At 47.1% G+C, this 23109-nt stretch overlaps 2 protein-coding genes across 2 annotated transcripts in view; both read left to right on the top strand.

Moving 5' to 3' along the window:
- The window catches only part of CDHR4 (cadherin related family member 4), an 83395-nt gene extending 78841 nt beyond the window's left edge, over window positions 1–4554 (top strand). Inside the window, exons 16-21 of the mRNA XM_075183902.1 lie at window positions 273–487; window positions 815–954; window positions 1166–1222; window positions 1625–1733; window positions 2676–2703; window positions 4352–4554. Of these exons, the coding sequence (XP_075040003.1) occupies window positions 273–487; window positions 815–954; window positions 1166–1222; window positions 1625–1733; window positions 2676–2703; window positions 4352–4407 (605 nt within the window). The 3' untranslated portion in view covers window positions 4408–4554. The remainder of the gene's footprint in view (window positions 1–272; window positions 488–814; window positions 955–1165; window positions 1223–1624; window positions 1734–2675; window positions 2704–4351) is intronic.
- A 3313-nt stretch (window positions 4555–7867) lies between these two features.
- On the top strand, window positions 7868–21730 carry IP6K1 (inositol hexakisphosphate kinase 1). The gene is made up of 6 exons (XM_075183904.1): window positions 7868–8018; window positions 15024–15351; window positions 16308–16527; window positions 17552–17733; window positions 17809–17984; window positions 18539–21730. The coding sequence occupies exons 2-6, from the start codon at window positions 15129–15131 to the stop codon at window positions 18962–18964; spliced, it is 1227 nt and encodes a 408-aa protein (XP_075040005.1). The 5' UTR covers window positions 7868–8018; window positions 15024–15128; the 3' UTR covers window positions 18965–21730.
- The last annotated feature ends 1379 nt before the right edge of the window (window positions 21731–23109 follow it).

Raw genomic sequence — 23109 nt, forward strand, 5'->3', positions numbered from 1 at the left:
TGGCCCAATGACCCAGCCATAGGTAGCCCACTATGGGACCGGCCTGGGGGGCTGATGGTCATCTGTCCCCCAACCCAGCCTACCCCTGCCCTATAGATTGTAAGCTTCTGAGTAGCGCCCTGCTGCCGCTTTGTCTGTCTGTTAGTTCTCAGTCCCATTTTATTACTGTGTTTGTTCCCAATTGTAAAGCACTACTAAGTATATAAATAAATGGTAATAACTCCTTATGAAACGTTTCTGTAGATATACACAGTAGTCTTTCCTTTCTATAGGTAATACGAACAGCCGTTTCCGAATGAACTCGAATACGCTGATGCATAACACGTTCTCCTATAACCCTGATGGGCTGTACGACCCCCTGACCTATGAGCTGCTCATCCAGGTGACGGACAGTACCACCCCTCCGCAGTACAGCACCACCGCCACTGTGTTTGTGACCGTTATTCCCTGGACCACGACACAGCCCACCACTACCACCACCACCCCGGTGAGTGTCCGCTGTCTGGTTCAGAGTAATGCTCCGATATCTTACACCCCGCTTAGACTGGTGCATAGACTGCGAGGGAGAGGTCTGAAAACTGGTGCACAGGAAGCTACAGAGAAAGGTGCTGGAACCCACAGCAGCCAATCAGATGCTTTTAGTAATTGGCATTAGAAAAATGGCAGAAATAAATATTGATATGAAAATAAAGTGTAAGGAGGGTGGAGGTAAAGAAGTGGAGGATTGGGCGGGGAATATAGGGAGGATAGGTTCTGTAGGGTCACTGGTAATCTGTGTAACGCTGTCTCTCTCCCGTTATAATCTGTATTCCAGATCCCAGAAAAGCAGACGAAGATCATCAATCAGACCCTGGGATACTGGGAGCCCGATGTCTGGTTTATGGTGGTTCTGACGCTCACTGTGGTTCTCTTATTGGCTGCCATCGCTTTGCTGACCTGGGCTCTGTGTAAGGGGTGCGTGCTCTGTCTCCTACAACATTACAGAGGGTTTAATGTGACTGTATAAATAAGTAAAATGAAAAACAAAGGTGCATGTAGTATCCGCACACAAATGCAGCTTCTATGGTCAGAAATATAGCAAGGCCGGGCCTGGGGGACACGGGCCCCTGCACTGTGTGTGCTGACATTAAGCTGCAAATTGAGAATGAAATATTTCTCCCCACAGGTCCAAGTTCTGTGCACGGGGCACTAACGAGTCGACGCAGCCTCTGCTGCAGGACCGGTGAGTAGTCAGGACGATCTCACAGATATTTGGTATATAATCTGTATATTTATAGAAACATTAGATAGAGGGGTAGAAAGAGCAGACAGTGAGGGGCTACATAAGATAAATAACAGTAAACAGATACAAGTGACCACACAAGACGCCATAGAATGACGATTCCAGGACCACAGTCAGGTTCTATCTCCAAATCAATTTACTTTTCTCTTATTGAGGATTTGTCGACGCTTAAAGAATTAAATATATCAACATTGCTCCTGTTATTCCCGCTATGTTCTATAATGGGCAGAGATAATAACGTGTTGTAATATATATATATATATATATATATATATATATATAGTGCGTTCTCTGACTCCAGTGATGTAATCTGACATGACAGTGTATTCTTCCTTCTGACAGCTCGTTACCAAATGCTGAACGACCCGCAGATCTCAGGAAACAGAATCCGCCACCACCGACCCCGGCCAAGGAGAAAAAAGATATCGCCCCAATCAGCCCTCTGAGCCTGGTAATATAATCTCTTCATTTATCAGCAAAATGATGAGCCAAACCCCAGCACATGAGATTACCGGACTGCACCCCAATAACCATGTGGAAGTCATACAAGTGTCCTGTACATACAGCACACACAGCCCTGACCCGTGTACACCGCCTGTATTCATTGCTGCGGCCATGGGAATACAAACCACACCGCACCCTGCGCAGTTACACAACATCTCCTGCATCATATTAACAGCGCTGGACCCTCCACATGTCCAGGGACCCTGACTGACATATTGGATAGAGAATTACAGATCTCTGCGCGATGAGACTAGGAAAGAGTTTGCGCTGCTGCCCCCGCTCAGAGTTTCAGCTCTCGCTAATACCCTTCGGGATTCACAGGAAGAATTCCCGGCTCGTCTGGATGATCATTCGGGATGTGGTCATATTGCAGACACTTCTATTCTGGTGACAGCTTCAAAATGTCGACAGTGTGACTGTCAACAGTCACAATTCCGACATTATACATTATACAACATTTTCATGTCAACAAGATATCTTCCGTCATTTTCAGTGTCTAAATTACATACCCAACTCGGTCATTCACACGGTAGACTGACAGTGATATAATTATTGTCTATAGATTGCTGGATATATCCGGCGTATAGTTGCAGCTTTACTTTTTTTAAAAATTACAGAAAAATTGTATCTTTCTTACATGTTGTTTTGGTGGAAGATTTAATTGTGTGAGAGGTTTTATGAGAAACATTGACAAAAACTGACAGATGCTCAGATCCCCTTATTGCCCCTGATACAGTAATTTTCCTGCACAGTGATGGGTCTGTTGTACCAGCTCAGGAAACGGACCAGCTGACAGGAATATATAACATTGAATTCAGTCCGTATTAAACCTTGAACTCTTATATATAGTATGGATACAGTATATAACATGTCTCTGATTTTTTTGCAGCAGTTTGATGGCCGAGCTAAAGATCCAGGTAAGTGTATTGTACTGTCAGATCTCCTTTACCCCAGCAGCGTCCTATAAGTAGGAATATAAATTCTGCATCCTGCACGATAAACAATTATACTGACTCAGTCTTTAGCCTTCCATACATACATGCTCCCTACTTTTATGGGAAGTACAGGGGGTGTGGTGACACAAAATACGTCATCAAGCCCCGCCTCCACCCACTTCACTAGAGAAATGGGCAGGGCTCTTCCGGCAGAACCCAGATATTCCAGGTCAGTAGGCGAATATGAATTACAGAGAGAACGAAACCCAATAAGACAAAGTCATCGAGATCAAGCAACAAAGAAAGACGTTTTGTTTGACTCATTACCTCATCTGAAGTTTTCAGTTTATTATTATAATGAGATTACTGACCACATAATAAGAAAAGACTCCACCATTCAAAGGGGTCTATATACTAGTTGTAAAGCGCTACGGAATTTGCTGGCGCTATATAAATAAATGTTGATGACGATGATGACGATACTAAGGCAGATTTGGAGGAAACAACGCTGCACTTTCACCCTTTTCTTTATATTTGCCTCACTGTCCGTTTGAGAGCTGAGCTGTTATATGAAATAAGTAAATATGGCGAAAGTGGAGCACAAACGGCACACAAGATGAGAAAGAAATTCAGACACCATTAAACTAGTACAAGAGGCTCAAAAAGGGGGCTGGAATTAAGATACATAGATAGAAGAAGGGAACAGCAAACATCTCTAGGATTCTGCACACCAAAATGTAAGTACTAAATAGTAAATATACAGAACAAGACTAAAACAGTATGAAAATGTGTTAGGAAAGTCAATAAGAGACAAACAGTGTAAAACAAAAAACTAATCACTAAGAAGCAGGAAATGAGTGATTGGAAGTGTAACGCCAGGTGGCTCCACTTAACCTGCTGATAATAATAAGTATGTGTAATAAATATAAGACATTGTTAAATGATAATGTACTAATTGTAAAAAAGTCTCAAAAAGTAACAAAAATAAGTACAAATGTCAATAAGAACCTGGATTAAAGAAAAACGTGTATATATGAAAAATATATAATAATAAATGACCATACAAGAACATATTTAAATATGGGTGTAATAAAGAACAAGACTATTCTTACCAAAATATATGACTGAAAAGATGATTTACAAAGGTACCAATACGTGTGCTATGGACGGAAAGCCGCAACATGCAAACATAGACATACATGATTTACTATAACTCTTATCCTGTGCGTATAAACTGTCCATTGTTGCATGTTTATTGTTCTGTTCAGTAACACAAATACTTTATATAAATTAATGTCAAATAGTGGCTGTATTGTGCATTAGTTGTTTGTTTAACTTTTTTCAATGTTGGCCTCTTATTAACCCTTATCCTTAACTGTAATATATGTGTAATACTGATTATATTATTATATTATATTATTGGTCACTTACCTTTAGGTGTGCACATTTTTGTAGAAGTTTATTGTCTGCCTTTTGTTTGCATGTGTCAATTACGTTACAAACTAACAGTAATATTAATCAGAGACCATCTGTGAAATGAGGGGAAATGTCGTTATGTCTTAATGAAGGAGATGGAAAACTAAACGTGTTCTGTGAATGCAGTAACTGTATCTGCATCCTTCCTCCTCAGTTACAGGCAGAGATTATCTCTTCAACAGCCAAACGGGGGAGAGAAGATGGGTCTGACGAGCGGAGGGCGGATAATGAGCGCCGCGGAGAGACCGGTCTATTATAACCTTCTCTAAGCGTTTATCTGGGACTTGAATACATACAAAGACGCTGTGGCTTCAAATATGACCAATATATGTTATGTAAAATCAAATATAATTGAAACTTTGCAGTGTATTTAATCAGAACGTAGAAACAAAACTATTATTTATTGTTCTGCTTCTGCACAGTATACTTTTTTTTGATGGAGTGCAATACCTAGTTTCATCCTGTAGATGTCACTGTCCAATGATTAGATCTCTCCTTATACAGACATATTAATAGTGACACCTGCAGGCCATACAATAAAATAACTTTCAAAACATTTTGTGTAATGAACCCACCAGTGATTATAGTCAATAGGCTCTATCAGAGGTATTATATATTATTATTATATATACATATATTCAGAGCCGGGATAACCTTTGGATAATATCTACTGTTTAGGAACACCCCCATTTCGCCCCTGTTGGATTCCCACAGGGCGCTGCCATCCTGTCCCATTAAACTTTCTCTTCCCATTCCTGTGGACGCAGCTGTACATGTTTTATCCGTACGGAGTTATCAGAAACTGGAAAACAAGGTATTCATCTGTTGGGAAAAACTACAATTTGAATTATGTAAAAACTCATTTTATAATTTCAGTGTCAATACATTAACGTAAAGGACAAACTGATAAATGATAAGGACCGGGAGCCCGTTATATTGCTACACGAACCTGTTCCTAAAAGTATAACTATTTCTTATTGATAAATATGGTTTATGGCAGCTAGCTGGTAGAACTTGCTGGGACTTGCAGTACCACAACAGCTGAAGAAACACAATTACTTAATTCAAATATATAATGTGATTCAAATGTTTTCTTTGCTTTACAAACTCTCCTGTGTCCATTTGTATATTATGTAGTTTAGCATCTTTAAAATCATGTATCTTATGTACATATATCCATAATTTTTTTGTTTGAGTCTTTATTTAATTTAAATTAATAATCACCACTCAGGTCGATAAGGCATAAATCATCTGTAAAATGTTGCCTTGGGTATAACCCTAATGATTTCACCGCTTTACTCCGTGATCCAGACTGGGAGAAACACGTCAGGTATTTGTGAAACATCTGCCCCGCAGGATTGGGCAGTAGAGTAACCTGGCTGAAATGTGATAGGTGTTAATATAAGCCTCGCCTTATCATCATCAGCAGCTATCTATATAGCGCCACTACTTCCGCAGCGCTGTACAGAGAACTCAATCAGTCCCCATTGGAGCTTATATTCTAAATTCCATAACACACACACAGAACAGGAGAGAGAAGGGCCAATTTAATTAACCTACTAGTTTGTTTTTGGAGTGGGGGAGGAAACTGGAGCACCCAGAGGAATCCCACGCAAACATAGGGAGAACATACAAACTCCTCACAGATAAGGCCATGGTCAGGAATCGAACTCATGACCCCAGTATTGTGAGGCAGAAGTGCTAAAAACTAAGCCACCCTGCTGCCCTTATTTCACATCATGCACTTTGGCTCAGATGTTCCTGGCTGTGAATGTTGAGAAGAGACCCTAATCTGCATACAGCGAGTCCAATAACAAGGACAAAAGTCCAGGTAGGCAGATACTGGTGAAATAGACTGAGGTCAGGGCAGGGAGAGGTCAATAACAATACTGGTAATATAGGTTGAGGTTAGGGCAGGGAGAGGTCAATAACAATACTGGTAATATAGGCTGAGGTCAGAGCAGGAAGAGATCAATAACAATACTGGTAATATAGCTGAGGTCAGGGCAGGGAAAGGTCAATAACAATACTGGTAATATAGGTTGAGGTCAGGGCAGGGAGAGGTCAATAACAATACTGGTAATATAGGCTGAGGTCAGAGCAGGAAGAGATCAATAACAATACTGGTAATATAGCTGAGGTCAGGGCAGGGAGAGGTCAATAACAATACTGGTAATATAGGTTGAGGTCAGAGCAGGAAGAGATCAATAACAATACTGGTAATATAGCTGAGGTCAGGGCAGGGAGAGGTCAATAACAATACTGGTAATATAGGCTGAGGTCAGGGCAGGGAGAGGTCAATAACAATACTGGTAATATAGGCTGAGGTCAGGGCGATATCAATAACAATACTGGTAATATAGGCTGAGGTCAGAGCAGGAAGAGATCAATAACAATACTGGTAATATAGGCTGAGGTCAGGGCAGGAAGAGATCAATAACAATACTGGTAATATAGGCTGAGGTCAGGGCAGGGAGAGGTCAATGACAATACTGGTAATATAGCTGAGGTCAGGGCAGGGAGAGGTCAATAACAATACTTGTAATATAGGTTGAGGTCAGGGCAGGGAGAGGTCAATAACAATACTGGTAATATAGGTTGAGGTCAGGGCAGGGAGAGGTCAATGACAATACTGGTAATATAGGCTGAGGTCAGGGCAGGGAGAGGTCAATGACAATACTGGTAATATAGGCTGAGGTCAGGGAGAGGTCAATGACAATACTGGTAATATAGGCTGAGGTCAGGGCAGGGAGAGGTCAATGACATTACTGGTAATATAGATGAGGTCAGGGCAGGGAGAGGTCAATAACAATACTGGTAATATAGGTTGAGGTCAGGGCAGGGAGAGGTCAATAACAATGTCCACTGCATTAATGAAATATATAATGCTTCTATCAGCAGATCCTACAAGCCGCTGGACCCCTCACACTGCACCATTGAATCGACCCAGAAACTGGTGCATTATAGAGCAGGTTAACGTAGAGTATGTGGCCCGATATCAAACATGTAGTAGGGTGCAGGCAGCGTGATTATTACTTTGGACGGTCATATCGAAGAATTAGGAATACAAAGCAGTTTAGTTCAAACTGATGCATATAAATCCGTGCAATGCCCCAATTTTACACAATCACCATAGTGCCATGGGTGGGATCCGTGGGTGGAGAGGTCAGATCTTCAAGGAGATTTGTGAGTCTTCCGGACATTCTGTTCTAATATCTGTGATAATGTATAGTTGGAGTATATCATCCCTTATAATAAACAGATTTTCCTAATAAACATCACAGTGATAACATCACAACTGTCCCATAATACAGCTATAATATCCAGGAGTTATATAATTTATTATAATGTACATTTAAGCTGTCATCTGCAGTGTTTCCGCCAGAGGGCGACAGCGAGAGACACACTGACAGTTGTGGGGGTGTCCGTAGGCCTCGGGACTAACCAATCACAAGCTAGAGGGCGAAAGCACATGACTTTGAGCCATGAGATAGAAGCTGTCAGCGAGTGACAGCGGCCGTGATGGGCGTCACCATGAACAGTAACTGACAACGACCTCAGCCAATAGGAGAGGTTATAAGAGCTGGAGGAGAGAGAGTTCTGTCTCATGATTGGTGGAAAAGCACTGGGGGGCCGGGCCTGAGCATTCTGTTGCCATGACAGCGGGATCCCGCGCCGCCTTTTTCCCGGCTGGTCGCCATCTTGTTGTTGATTTGAACTGGTCCGGAGCGGGTGAGAGAAGCCGGGTCTGGAAGGAGACACCCGCGGGCAGCCGCCCCCCAAATCCCAGCCGGGAGCTGTGCCCGGGGAGGCGGAGACAGGTGAGGGGGATGTGATGGAGGAGAAGGGGGAGCGCTGGGGCACAGGCTTGTTATACAGGGGGGGCCGGTGTAGGAGGGTTTAATCATGAAGGGGGCGGGGCAAAGATTAGGTATGGGAGGGGCTAATCATGGAATGGGTGGGGCAGAGGCAGGGTGTAGGAGGAGCTCATGGAATGGGTGAGGCAGGTTGTAGGAGGGGCTAGTGGAATGGGTGGGGCAGAGTTTGGGTGTAGGAGGGGCTAGTGAAATGGGTGGGGCAGCGTTTGTTTGTAGGAGGGGCTAGTGGAATGGGTGGGTCAGTTGCCGGTTGTATGAGGGACTAGTGGAATGGGTGGGGCAGATTCTGGATGTAGGAGGAGCTCATGGAATGGGTGGGGCAGAGACTGAATGTAGGAGGAATGGGTGGGGCAGAGGATAGGTGTAGGAGGGGCTAGGGTAATGGGTGGGGCAGAGGAGGGGTGTAGGAGGGGCTCATGGAATGGGTGGGGCAGAGACTGGATGTAGGAGGAGCTCATGGAATGGGTGGGGCAGAGGCTAGGTGTAGGAGCGGCTAGTGGAATGGGTGGAGCAGAGGCTTGGTGTAGGGGTTAGTGGAATGGGTGGGGCAGAGGCTGAGTGTAGGAGGGGCTAGTGGAATGGGTGGGGCAGTCACTGGGTATAGGAGGGGCTAGTGGAATGGGTGGGTGTAGGAGGGGCTAGTGGAATGGGTGGGGCAGTCACTGGGTATAGGAGGGGCTAGTGGAATGGGTGGGGCAGTTGCTGGGTGTAGGAGGGGTTAGTGGAATGGGTTGGGCAGAGGCTGAGTGTAGGAGGGGCTAGTGGAATGGGTGGGGCAGTCACTGGGTATAGGAGGGGCTAGTGGAATGGGTGGGGCAGAGGCTTGGTGTAGGGGTTAGTGGAATGGGTGGGGCAGAGGCTGAGTGTAGGAGGGGCTAGTGGAATGGGTGGGGCAGTCACTGGGTATAGGAGGGGCTAGTGGAATGGGTGGGGCAGTCACTTGGTGTAGGAGGGGTTAGTGGAATGGGTGGGACAGTCACTGGGTTTAGGAGGGGTTAGTGGAATGGGTGGGGCAGAGGCTGGGTGTAGGAGGGGCTGGTGGAATGGGTGGAGCAGAGGCTTGGTGTAGGGGGCTGGTGGAATGGGTTGGGCAGTCACTTGGTGTAGGAGGGGTTAGTGGAATGGGTGGGGCAGACACCTGGATGTAGGGGGAGCTCATGGAATGGGTGGGTAGAGTCTGGGTGTAGGCAGGGCTAGTGGAATGGGTGGGGTAGAGAGTATTGGCAGGGGGGGCAGTGAGAGTGGGTGAGGAGAATTTGGAGGCGGAGGGGTAAAGTTGTAGGAAGATGGGGAGTGGAGCAGTGTTAGGTTAGTTGGGGAGAATTAGGAAGGACAGGAAGGGGTAGATGACATTAATGGTTGGATGTCACTGTTTATATCTGTTATAGGTCCCTGAATTCCAGTATATTTCTTAAAGATCCTTCATGAATAATAATCTAATAACAGACTAGGACCAGTGATTGCAGTTACTGTGTGCTGTAGCTCGTACCATCCTGGGGGTAGTTATGTGACCCCATCATTGCGGGGAGGGGCTTTGTGTCGGATGAATATTCTGGATAGAGCTGTACAGATCTCACACACAGGATAATATGACGTTATTTAGTGACCATTGTAAGACCCCAGAGCAGACTGGATGGACTGAGCCACGTATGTAATATCCCCTCTACCATCTGGTGTCTGTACACTACCTGTATGTATGGAAGGACCCATATACTGACAGTACCACTGTGGATGCAGCATCTCGTAGGGGCCTAAGAGATGGGGCTCAGAGGAACGCCGGGCAGGGTCCCTCCACGTTATTCCTGCTCCCACGAGTGACTATAACCTTCCTGCGGGATTTTGTCCATCATTGACTGTGCTCCTAAATCCTCTAGTGACCTATAGTAACGTGTGGACAGACCCAAAGCCGGTGGACTCTGTCGTTCATCTTCTGAGAGTCTCAGTTACGTCGGGCACTGACGGTCTCTGTAGCAAGAAGCCAGTGACAGTAATTCTGCCATCTGAGGTCTGATTGGCATCTAACATTGTGTAATGTATTACTAATGAGGCAGTAGGTGGACGCAGGGTGGCAGAGACCTTTATTTAGCCCCAGGATTGGTTCTTTTCCTGGAACTCGATGGTCTCTGTTCCCCCTGCAGCGACTACGGACGTTAGATCCAGACAGCGTGACGTTTATGCTGAAGGTGGATCAGAGCTACAGCCCGGATGCAGATGGTGATCACGAAGTGTTTCCTTTGGCAGATTATTATTTGAGTGGTGTTTGACTAATTTCACTGCTCTTCCATGTGACCTCTCTCCTGCTCCCAGGATCACGGACACAATGAGGGTTTTCCTACATAGAGCCAGTGTCAGTCCTTCTATATTTGCATCGGTTGCCGCTGTGAAAAGGGGGTCTCTGGGCATTAATAAGACAGCAGAGCGTACAGGACTCTGACAGAAATATGACCATGTGCAGTTGGCAACTTAAGATGCCCATACAAACCGCCGTATATTCAGTGACATCTCATAGGTGGCCCTATCCCCACGCCCTAATATAATGTAATCTTATGCATGGGATCAGTATTGGGTATGTAGGTAAATGTGGTCTTACTAGTCACAGCGCTGCTGGAATTGGTCACGTGTGGTACCTGTTGCCCCACTCTTGGACCTAGCTGCACAATCCCTACTTGTGTGTTCTTACTGGACCCAGAGCTCCTGTCATCGCAGGTCCAGCTGGTGTCATTGATGTAGGATTAGTGCTTATGGAATGTTAATGTATTGGAGGACGGGTTGATCATGGGATCAGTGCAGGTTGTCTCTCGCTCACGTGATGATAACAGGTCAGCCGTCTCCATGTATGGCGCTACCATTGGCCGTGCCGGTGGGCAGAGCAGATTATCTCCTCTCTTTGGCAGCTGTGTAGTTAATGTGAGAGGAGACCTTGTAATCTGCACCAAGATATTAAATAATTCAGTGGGAGTCACTTTCTATGTGTCCTGACTCAGATTCCGGTTTCCATCTCTCCTGCGTGTTACGTGCCGTGTCACTATACATACATGTACTACAAATATCCCATACGCTGCCTGTCACAGTGGTTATTGACACGCGTGTATTTTCCTTCACGTGGACAGGTTGTCTGTATGATATAACCTGTGATTAGCGATCACTTGACCAGGAATGGAAACGTCTCAGCCACTGCCTGAAATGTGCGGCTGCGGATGACTCTTTATAATACTGATTTATAATAGGTTTTGTGTGAGGAGCAGTAGACGCCTTTCCCACTGGTGTAAATAATGGAGGCAGCTGTTGTAGTGATCAGGGATATGTGGGAATATTTCAGGGTCTAATCTCTAGGCAGCCGCCGGTGAATGCAGCATGAATGGGTCTGCGGCCAATGCACGACACAAATGTCAGTGTGTAAAGATGGTTTGATTATTGGATCCACCCGAGCTGCGTTCACCGGTCTGTGCAGCCTGCAGATTTGTAGTGGTTTCCACTCCGGACGACGAGGGTACAAGCAGCAACACATAATATATTCTGAATCTGTTCATATAATAATCTCCCCAATAGTTTGTACTTCTTGCAGAATTCTGGTTATTCTGTATAAAGCAGAGTGTGGAGATATTTGGGGTGGGGGCGTTTCTGTTCTGTTCCCTCTGTCATATATTGCACAGAACAAAGACCTCTCTCCCTGATGATCACTCATTGGGAGAGCGGAGTTCCCCCATATAACAGACCCCCCGCTGATGGATATACTACAGGTTACTGGTATTAGTACTCAGCTCTTATGGTCATTGGAAAATATCTGGTAAAGGGAGAAGCAGAATAATCTGATGTATGATATTAGAGGGTGCAGTCAGGTAGTGACAGATGTAGAGAGATGAATGTCCTTCTACATATATGTAACATGTAACTATCACACGTCTGTACGTGTCTGTTATTGTGCTGCCGTACAGAGGTTTGTAGTAAGGACATTAGATCATATATTGGATTGATGCAGATAATGTGACCGTATCCCTCCTGTATCAGTAAGTGAGCGAGTGGCCAGTCAGAGGTTCATGTGTCAGGTAGGTAGAATAAACGTACATGGCACTGCCAGCATCAGTGGGGCGCAAACCGTATCCACCAACATGTCCGTGTGCTCCCCACTTACGGGATTCCCTACCACGGCCAATCAGACTCCCACAGTCCTCAAATCTTTAGAAGGTCTTTGAAAACCCATCACTTTATTAGACCTTACGTTATCCCTGATAACACTACTCACACTAATACACCCTCACACCTGTCCCAATCCCCACTCTGAGCCACACTCGCTCCTCTTGTCTCAGCTGTGCCCTCTTCCACGTACAGTGTAACCTCTGTAATGCCGTGGTCATCGTTTAACGATGACCACAAATCCGACAACAACAAACCCTACAAATAAAATCCGAATGTATCAAAAAATGATTGCAAAATAAACAGACTTACCTGAAAGCGGACACTGCAGGTCTCCGATGGCACCAGCAAGTTATTCCGAATGGTCTGGTCTTCGGCACTACAGCTTGACGTCATCGCAGCATTTGTCAATATTCATTTAAAGCGGCAATATCGGGACCCCCCAGGTTACGTGTTTAGACACTTAACCCGACGTAATAATAATGATATTAAGAAAGTGAGAAGTACTTGTGGAGACATGTGCATGTGCTTTTTTTGAGTTGTTTTGAACAATTTGGTTGGTCCAATGTCATTGGACAACCAGATTGATGGTAGTGAGATGAGTTATAGAATATATGGAATAATAGCAGCCTTGTATATCCGTGTATTCTGTAACTTTGTAACTGTTTAATACACTTTGTCTGATTACTGGTTCCGTCCATAGAGGATTCCTCACCACTAATGTGAACATAACTTGTCTGTTTGCGAATAATCAGATTTGGGTTCCATTAATAGACCGTGTACCCTGGTAGGACACTGCGTGAAGGGCGAGCGATGCTGTCTCTATTATTAGACTGTGGCATGCGCTCTGTTTTCTGTCAGGAGACTGTCATTACATAGTAGGTCATGGTATAGACTCACTCGTCGCTCTCCGTTATCTCTGTCTAGACGTCTGTGTTTATAAGGAGGACTGGTGAGAGCTGGTCCCGTGTCTGACGTTCCACGATCCACTGAGCATTCTAGTTCCTGGATCAACTGTGGCTTTATCTGATGTATAATCACTGCAGCACCATGCGGCCTGGTGCAGGAAGATTGTACCTATACAATAAATAACCGTACATACCTTATATAGTGCTCCTCACAGTGTCGTCAGCAGAGGCAGGTGGTGATGATGTCTGTGTGTATATTACATTATATACAGTACACACCATGTACAGTGCTCCTCACAGTGTCGTCAGCAGAGGCAGGTGGTGATGATGTCAGTGTGTATATTACATTATATAGTATATAACATATACAGTATATACCTTATATAGTGCTCCTCACAGTGACTTCAGCAGAGGCAGGTGGTGATGATGTCTGTGTGTATATTACATTATATACAGTACATACCTTATATAGTGCTCCTCACAGTGTCATCAGCAGAGGCAGGTGGTGATGATGTCAGTGTGTATATGACATTATATACAGTACACACCATGTACAGTGCTCCTCACAGTGACTTCAGCAGAGGCAGGTGATGATGATGTCAGTGTGTATATGACATTATATACAGTACACACCATGTACAGTGCTCCTCACAGTGACTTCAGCAAAGGCAGGTGATGATGATGTCAGTGTGTATATGACATTATATAGTATATAACATATACAGTACACACCATGTACAGTGCTCCTCACAGTGTCGTCAGCAGAGGCAGGTGGTGATGATGTCAGTGTGTATATGACATTATATAGTATATAACATATACAGTACATACCTTATATAGTGCTCCTCACAGTGTCCTCAGCAGAGGCAGGTGGTGATGATGTCTGTGTGTATATTACATTATATACAGTACATACCATGTGCAGTGCTCCTCAGTGTCCTCAGCAGAGGCAGGTGATGATGATGTCAGTGTGTATATGACATTATATAGTATATAACATATACAGTATATACCTTATATAGTGCTCCTCACAGTGTCATCAGCAGAGGCAGGTGATGATGATGTCAGTGTGTATATGACATTATATACAGTACACACCATGTACAGTGCTCCTCACAGTGACTTCAGCAGAGGCAGGTGATGATGTCAGTGTGTATATTACATTATATACAGTACACACCATGTACAGTGCTCCTCACAGTGACTTCAGCAGAGGCAGGTGATGATGATGTCAGTGTGTATATGACATTATATACAGTACACACCATGTACAGTGCTCCTCACAGTGACTTCAGCAGAGGCAGGTGATGATGTCAGTGTGTATATTACATTATATACAGTACACACCATGTACAGTGCTCCTCAGTGACTTCAGCAGAGGCAGGTGATGATGATGTCAGTGTGTATGATCCCTGTGTTGCAGTGTGTCTGTATTTTATATGTTTATTGCTCCTTGGACAACAGGTTTCCAGTTAAAGGCCCCCGTGTGTGTAATGTGGGTGGGGGTGTGTGGGGTGTTACCTGACCCGTCTCCCTGCGTGATCTTGGCTGTGGATAAGACAATCGTAGGGTTGTGAGACCTCTAAGCCTGGACTAGATGAAACCATAATGTGCTGCTGGTGTGAGAACGGGGTCAGCACTGTAGAACCTGATCCCCCAGTTCTGGGTTCATTGCTGGACTACGAGGGAATCTAATCTGTAATGTAATAGTGTAGATAGCGCGCGGTGCGGGAGCTCTGCCCCCCCAGTACGGAGACTCTCACAGCAGACGGATATATAGAAGTCACAGAGGTAACGTCTCCTCTGCTGGGAGCAGCCGCATACTCAGTGTCTGTCTGTACTACCCTCCCGACTATGTCTGTGCTATAATCTACCCTCGTTATTTCATCCATTCTGTTTCTTTCAGATCCGAGGAGGAATTCCAGAGCCCAGGAGTTACCACCCCCCAGTGCTGCTGCCCGGCCCCCGAGCCCCTCTCCATGCCCCCGCCAAGCATCAGGCGTCTAACGCAATGTGTGTTTGTCAAACCATGGAAGTGGGGAAGTGCGTCAAGAGCACAGTGTGTGACAGGGGCCGGGGGGTCCTGCTGGAGCCGTTCATCCATCAGGTGGGGGGACACAGCAGTATGATGCGCTACGATGACCACACAGTCTGCAAACCCCTGATTGCCCGGGAGCAGCGATTCTACGAGTCTCTTCCACCGGAGATGAAGGAATTTACCCCGGATTATAAAGGTTTCTGTATTTATAATTACAGCTTCTGGATGGTTATTGTATGTAATGCTGTATATAAATGTATTGTGTTTCTGTAATATAATTGTAACTCTGTAAAATGTATTAATCTGTCCGGCTGGTGGTCCCCGGGCTGGGGGCGGGGCTGTCCGGCTGGTGGTCCCCGGGCTGGGGGCGGGGCTGTCTGGCTGGTGGTCCCCGGGCTGGGGGTGGGGTTGTCCGGCTGGTGGTCCCCGGGCTGGGGGCGGGGCTGTCCGGCTGGTGGTCCCCGGGCTGGGGGCGGGGCTGTCCGGCTGGGGGCGGGGCTGTCTGGCTGGTGGTCCCCGGGCTGGGGGCGGGGCTGTCCGGCTGGTGGTCCCCGGGCTGGGGGCGGGGCTGTCCGGCTGGTGGTCCCGGGGCTGTCTGGCTGGTGGTCCTCGGGCTGGGGGCGGGGCTGTCTGGCTGGTGGTCCCCGGGCTGGGGGCGGGGCTGTCTGGCTGGTGGTCCCCGGGCTGGGGGCGGGGCTGTCTGGCTGGTGGTCCTCGGGCTGGGGGCGGGGCTGTCTGGCTGGTGGTCCCCGGGCTGGGGGCGGGGCTGTCTGGCTGGTGGTCCCCGGGCTGGGGGCGGGGCTGTCCGGCTGGTGGTCCTCGGGCTGGGGGCGGGGCTGTCTGGCTGGTGGTCCCCGGGCTGGGGGCGGGGCTGTCTGGCTGGTGGTCCCCGGGCTGGGGGCGGGGCTGTCCGGCTGGTGGTCCCCGGGCTGGGGGCGGGGCTGTCTGGCTGGTGGTCCTCCGGCTGCAGAGGGTTTCTGAAAGGCACTTATGTGTTGCAGGTAACATACTCTGGAGAGGAGGGTAAATGTAGGGATCATACTCCTATGTCCCTGACACTAGCTCTTAGTACTTTGTTATTACTGTGGGTATTGTGGCTCTGGTTATCTCTGTGGGGATTACTGAGCACTGTATTGTTTTGCTCTCTTCTAGGTGTAGTGTCCGTCTGCTTTGAAGGTGACAGTGATGGGTATATAAACCTTGTAGCGTACCCCTATGTGGAGAACGAGGCCGTAGATCATGAAGAACTCCCTGAGAGGGACCACCCGAGACGCAAGCACTCCCGCCGTGGGCTGCACCGCACTAACAGCGCGCTCACCAGCGCCGACCACAAGGAGGAACGTTCAGCTCTGACTGGGGAGAATTCAGAGAGGTAACAACATGTAATTCATATCGTTACCTGTGGTGTTATCTGATTAATAACCTCTCCGTGTATAAACTGTGTTACCCTCAGAGTAACGTTATCCTGATGGTTTGTCTCACAGATAAGCAGGAAAATCCTCCAGGGATCTAAAGCCGGGCTCGTTTTATAGTACAATAACTGCAGTGACCGATGTAGTCTGTGCTCTGCGGGTGTAGCTGTAGTGACCGGTGTAGTCTGCTGTAGTGACCGGTGTAGTCTGCTGCGGGTGTAGCTGTAGTGACCGCTGTAGTCTGCTGTGGGTGTAGCTGTAGTGACCGCTGTAGTCTGTGCTCTGCGGGTGTAGTCTGTGCTGTCCGGGTGTAGCTGTAGTGACCGCTGTAGTCTGTGCTCTGCGGGTGTAGCTGTAGTGACCGCTGTAGTCTGTGCTCTGCGGGTGTAGTCTGTGCTGTCCAGGTGTAGCTGTAGTGACCGCTGTAGTCTGTGCTGTCCGGGTGTAGCTGTAGTGACCGCTGTAGTCTGTGCTCTGCGGGTGTAGCTGTAGTGACCGCTGTAGTCTGTGCTCTGCGGGTGTAGCTGAAGTGACCGGTGTAGTCTGTGCTCTGCGGGTGTAGCTGTAGTGACCGCTGTAGTCTGCTGTGGGTGTAGCTGTAGTGACCGCTGTAGTCTGTGCTCTGCGGGTGTAGCTGTAGTGACCGGTGTAGTCTGTGCTCTGCGGGTGTAGCTGTTGTGACCGCTGTAGTCTGCTGTGGGTGTAGCTGTAGTGACCGGTGTAGTCTGTGCTGTCCGGGTGTAGCTGTAGTGACCGCTGTAGTCTGCTGTGGGTGTAGCTGTAGTGACCGCTGTAGTCTGCTGTGGATGTAGCTGTAGTGACCGCTGTAGTCTGCTGTGGGTGTAGCTGTAGTGACCGCTGTAGTCTGCTGAGGGTGTAGCTGTAGTGACCGGTGTAGTCTGTGCTGTGTGTGTAGTAATAAACAAACCAGGATAATGATCAGTTTCTCCCCTTGTCTGAGGCCTCTCACCCGTTCTCCTACAGTGTCCCAGAGATGAACAGCCCCAAGATGGAGCTAGTGATGCAGTCGGAGGTTCCCTTCCAGATGCTGGATGGTAATAACGGAATGAGCTCCGAGCGGATCAGTTACAACCCTTGGAGCCTCCGTTGCCACAAGCAACAACTCAACCGCATGCGCTCAGAGTCCAAGGAGCGCAAGCTGTACAGTATCCTTCTGCCTGTGTCATGTGACCTACGTAGGGTGTTCTCCTGTGTTGTGATGACTTAACTCTGCCTCCCAGAATTCCTGCTGCTGGAGAACGTGGTTCATCACTTCAAGTTCCCGTGTGTGCTGGACCTGAAGATGGGAACCCGGCAGCACGGCGACGACGCCTCTGAGGAGAAGGCGGCCAGGCAGATGAAGAAGTGTGAGCAAAGCACGTCGGCCACCCTGGGTGTGAGAGTGTGCGGCATGCAGGTACTGGCAGCTGCTGCCATCCCGATTACCCAGTAATGTTACTATTCCCAGAATGCATTGCAGGACAGTGCCTCTATATACACCAGTAATATTACTATTCCCAGAATGCATTGCAGGACAGCGCCTCTATACCCAGTATGATCACAGATGGGATGTGTAGACAGGATTGGACTATAGATGGTACACAGATAAACTGTCTGGGGGCCACATGTAGACATGAACAGTATAATGACAGCAGAGAATGACCCAGTGTTTGTTGTGCAGCAGACTGGAGCGTGCTCTCCCCCTACTGGTCACTGTATGAATTGCAGGCAGTCTCATAGGTCCCTTCTACATAATAACCGGCCACATCTTACTGACATCCTCGCGTCGGCTGCTCTATAAATAGACATCAGGAATCTAGTTTTATATTGAACCCCCAATGTTGTCATGTGAATTTCTGTGTATAATCTGAGCATACTGAAGCCATGCCGGCAGCAGAGGACGGCTCCATTTAAGGTATAATAAATATATATAAATATATAATATTCCGCTGTTGTCTCCATGCTCTGCAGGTCTTCCAGATGAACACCGGAAATTACCTGTGTCTGAATAAGTACTATGGACGTGGGCTAAGTGCGGAGGGTTTCAGACGATCTTTGTACCAGTACCTGCATAATGGCGTCCTGCTGCGGATGGACCTGTTTGAGCCCATATTGGACAAACTACGACGTCTGATATGTGTCCTGGAAATCCAGGCATCTTATCGCTTCTATTCCAGCTCTCTCCTTATCATCTATGATGGAATAGATCGCCCCAGGGACCCCCGGGCCCAGGAACCCCCACCCCAAGTAGACGTGCGCATGATTGACTTTGCTCACAGCACGTATAAAGGCTTCCGTGATGATCTCACAGTGCATGATGGGCCGGACAAGGGCTACGTGCTGGGTCTGCGCAGTTTGATCAGCATCCTGGAGCTTATTCGAGACGAGAACAAGTAATGTGGGTGGGGAGTCACTATTATCCTTTATGTCCCCAGCCAATGGGATGTGAGGCTGAGAAACGCACAGGAACCGCCTTTATCACATTATGAACCGCCCATAGACGGTTCCTCTGGTCTCCTGTACTGGGTTGTATTATGGATCTTCTGATAAACACCTGACGACAAAGACCACTAGAAACTTGGTGATTCTGGGAACCTTAAACTTCCTATAGATTATATGTTGCAGCCGAGTTCAGTGAAAATAGAAAACTTTACCTTTTTGCCCATTATTTTTCCCATCACTCTAATAAGAGAAAAGCGTCCACAACTCACTGACAGGAAGTGACATCGCCACTTTAGGATGCCCATTTTCTGACACACAGGAAGTGACATCACTACTTCAGGGTAACCACTTTCTGGCGCATATCAATGTTGGATGATGTTTCTTCTAAGAGATATCTGTACTTGTGGCCTCATTCCACAGAAATGTATATATTTATATTCCTATATACAGAGACACATGCATATATATATATCAGATGAAATCTATATATTAGAGCTATATTATTCACGCTTGTCTATGTGCAATGTCTGTCTTCCTGTCTGAGGAGATGGGAGTTTAATATCTATATTTTTTATGCATTGACATTGAGCGTCTTTGTGATGTTTACAATGTGCAGGGAGACGGGGTCACTTCCACTTGCTCACCCCTCAGCATATTCATTGTAAAATGATCTTGAATGGGCCTGACGTAGCGAGCGGAGGTTCTACCACATGTAGCATGTCTTGTGTACGACCATTATTTGGATTTATTTTATACATTTGGGGAGTACTGGGAGGGGTGGGTTGGGATTCCTGCTGCGGCTACAGGAAATTACATCATGTCCCGAGATGACTACTTCCTGCTGCTGCTGGTGACGCTCTGTTCATTGTGTATCGTATCTATTGATTTTCAGATATTTGCTGCACGACAAAAGTGGATTCCTAACATTTCCTGTGGTAACAGTGGTCCTGTCACCTACACACCTATCAATGTACTAGTGCTAGAGACCTCACTGAGCCAGGAGGCACAGTGTACCTCATGCCTCAGTGGTGTCACTCGTTCCTAATGAATTTATAAGATAAATATTTATTAAGGCCAAAAAATGGCCTCTCTCCCTGTGTATAAACGACGGGTCCACATTTTACTGATAGATTGTAGTAGTTGTGACATTCTTTCCAGGGAAGATGGGAAATAAAATAAAGGATAATTACCACTCGTTATATCCTCCTATCTCGTCTGATACACAGTGCGGCCCCTCAGGAATGATGTCGCTCCCCCTGTGTGTCGCAGTCTGGATGGGGCTCTCCGAGGTAAGCCTGAGCGATAACTCTATAAACGGTTGTACTATGCTCCTGTGCTATGAATTATACATTACTTTTTAAATGTTAAAGCCAAAGGGAAAGCAAATGTTTGTGTAGCAGGAGAACTGAAGCAGCGAGTGTAGTGTGTCCATCTCCCCCAAATATGTGGTGTCTGAGGGAACTGCAGTGTGAGATTACCCATATACATGACATTAGAGGTCTGCATTTTGGGATTACCCCCTTCGTGTGTCTGCAACGTGGGATTACCCCTGTAGCTGGGTCTGCAGCGTGGGATTACCCCTGGAGCGTGGGATTAACCCTGTGCGTGGGTCTGCAGCGTGGGATTACCCATATACATGACATTAGAGGTCTGCATTTTGGGATTACCCCCTTTGTGTGTCTGCAGCGTGGGATTACCCCTGTAGCTGGGTCTGCAGCGTGGGATTAACCCTGTGCGTTGGTCTGCAGCGTGGGATTACCCATATACATGACATTAGAGGTCTGCATTTTGGGATTACCCCCTTTGTGTGTCTGCAGCGTGGGATTACCCCTGTAGCTGGGTCTGCAGCGTGGGATTACCCCTCGAGCGTAGGATTAACCATGTGCGTTGGTCTGCAGCGTGGGATTACCCATATACATGACATTAGAGGTCTGCATTTTGGGATTACCCCCTTCGTGTGTCTGCAACGTAGGATTACCCCTGTAGCTGGGTCTGCAGCGTGGGATTACCCCTGTAGCTGGGTCTGCAGCGTAGGATTACCCCCGTGCTGTGACAATACGTTAGATAAATTCTGTCTGCAGGGGCGAGAGGATATTTTAGCTTTGTTGAGACCCCATAAGTATCGTCTGTCGCCCTCATTGCTCCGAGCGCAGTAGTTTTACGGTTCCCATTGTCCTAACCGCATGACGCTGACAATGATAATCGTGGATTTCTAAATCTTAATTGTTTCTGCTCAAAGTTCCTCTTCACGATGATGGGGATTAATATCTATATTTGGGGATATGTCCTGTACCCTTGATTATCCGGCCTTTGCAGAGCACTGGGGGAGATTGTGCTGCACATCTGAAGTTATTGGTGTTTTCAATAAATTGGACAGTTTAAAAAGCCATAGAAAATCCAGAGCTGCAGATCAGATAATTGTGACTTTAGTCTTCAATACGAGCCATAGGGAGGATTCTTTTTATTTCTCTAAATGAATTTATTTAGGTGTTTGTACATGTGAGTAAATCTCTGGATCCCGATGACAAAATGTGTCCACTAAGTGGGTGAGAAGGTTATAATATTATTATTATTGTATGAACGCGGCTGAATGACATCCGGCTTAGTGGAAGGATGATATTTGGGCATTGGTCTCCTCTGCACCATGTTACTGTAAGTTCCCTCAGATTTATATGTGTTACTGTTTTTTGTTTGTTTTTATTAAATAATATTGGAACACCAGCTTCTGTCCTGACATTATTACTTACGTTTATCTGGGTAATGAGTTTGATGGATTGAGCGTCTGTTAGTTCACGTGAAGTCACAGAAATGAGTATACGTTACAGCGCTGTGTCCTATGGTTACCGTGGAGATATAACTTGGTATCTTACATCAGGCTGTGGAACTACAGATCCCAGAAGCTGCCCACGTGTACTGAGCCCCATCTGCATGCAGATAACCCTCTGTTAGGTTTGCTCAGCTCCTTAGATCGAGCGGATGATATTTCCTTTATAGGAATCTCTTTATGTTCACAGCAGTGACCCCAATGTCTGTGTAACTACAACCTACAGCCAATCAGAGCACTCGCAGGACTAGACCAACCTGTAGGCAATCAGAATGTGCCCGGATGGACCTCCTATGCCACCCTGTGGTTTTGCTGGGGACTAGCTGGGCTTGCCTTGCCCCTGTTCCCTTTCGTTATCCCAAATGTGCCCCCTCTAAACGCTATAGGGTGCGCTCTGCTGCCGCCACCACTAGGCTCCTTCACAGGCCCCTGGAGCTGCGTCCTTCTGGATAACTGATGCTGCGAGTGTACCCTGTGCTGGGCACCTGGCTGCTACCTATAGACCACACTGGCCAGAGCTGCAGGTAGAGGGCAGAGCGGTGGTGCTGGGATCTAACCTCAGAACACCGGATAACGGATCCGATTGGTCTAATCTGTAGGTCACAGGTATTATATCCGGTATATAGGTATCAAAGCTTCAAGAAGCCGTGAGGTCAGTGCTCCGATAGGATCCTCATAGGACCTTACACACTAGTTAGAGGTGCTAGTGGTCACCCAGAAGTACAGATCTTACAATACAATATGAGACATGCCGGCCGGGGGGACCCAGCCTCCTGTTCTCTGCACCACACAGGCTGAGATATTACAATGTTTAGCATCCCTAATAATAGAGCGGGACTGAGCATGGTCTGTACACAGGATAATGGACCATGACCTTATCTGAGTGAGTTCTCTGTACAGCGCTGCGGAATCAGTGGCGCTATATAAAGACCCAGTGACGTCACCGAGACTCCGCCTTGGCCCCGCCTCCTGCAGGTGACACTGGTCAAATACAGTCATCACCTCCATCTGATTGGTTTGCAGTGATCATGTGACACAGGGACATGACGTTAGCACTCAGTCGGCGTTACGCCAGGTATTAGCCCCGCCCCGTTGTTGATTTTATTTCCGCGTTGCTGGAAGTGTCTCCATGGCAGCGGCTCGCTCTGGACTTCCCGTTGGTCAGCTCTTTGTCCAATGAGGGAAGGCGCAAACTGGAGGTGCGTCACTCTCTGATTGGCGGAGATAGGTGGCCGGGGGCGGTGCTGTTGCCGAGGTGACGGCAGATAGCGAATAG

The sequence above is a fragment of the Mixophyes fleayi genome, chromosome 8, assembly GCF_038048845.1.
Source record: "Mixophyes fleayi isolate aMixFle1 chromosome 8, aMixFle1.hap1, whole genome shotgun sequence".
In the NCBI taxonomy this organism is placed as follows: domain Eukaryota; kingdom Metazoa; phylum Chordata; class Amphibia; order Anura; family Limnodynastidae; genus Mixophyes; species Mixophyes fleayi.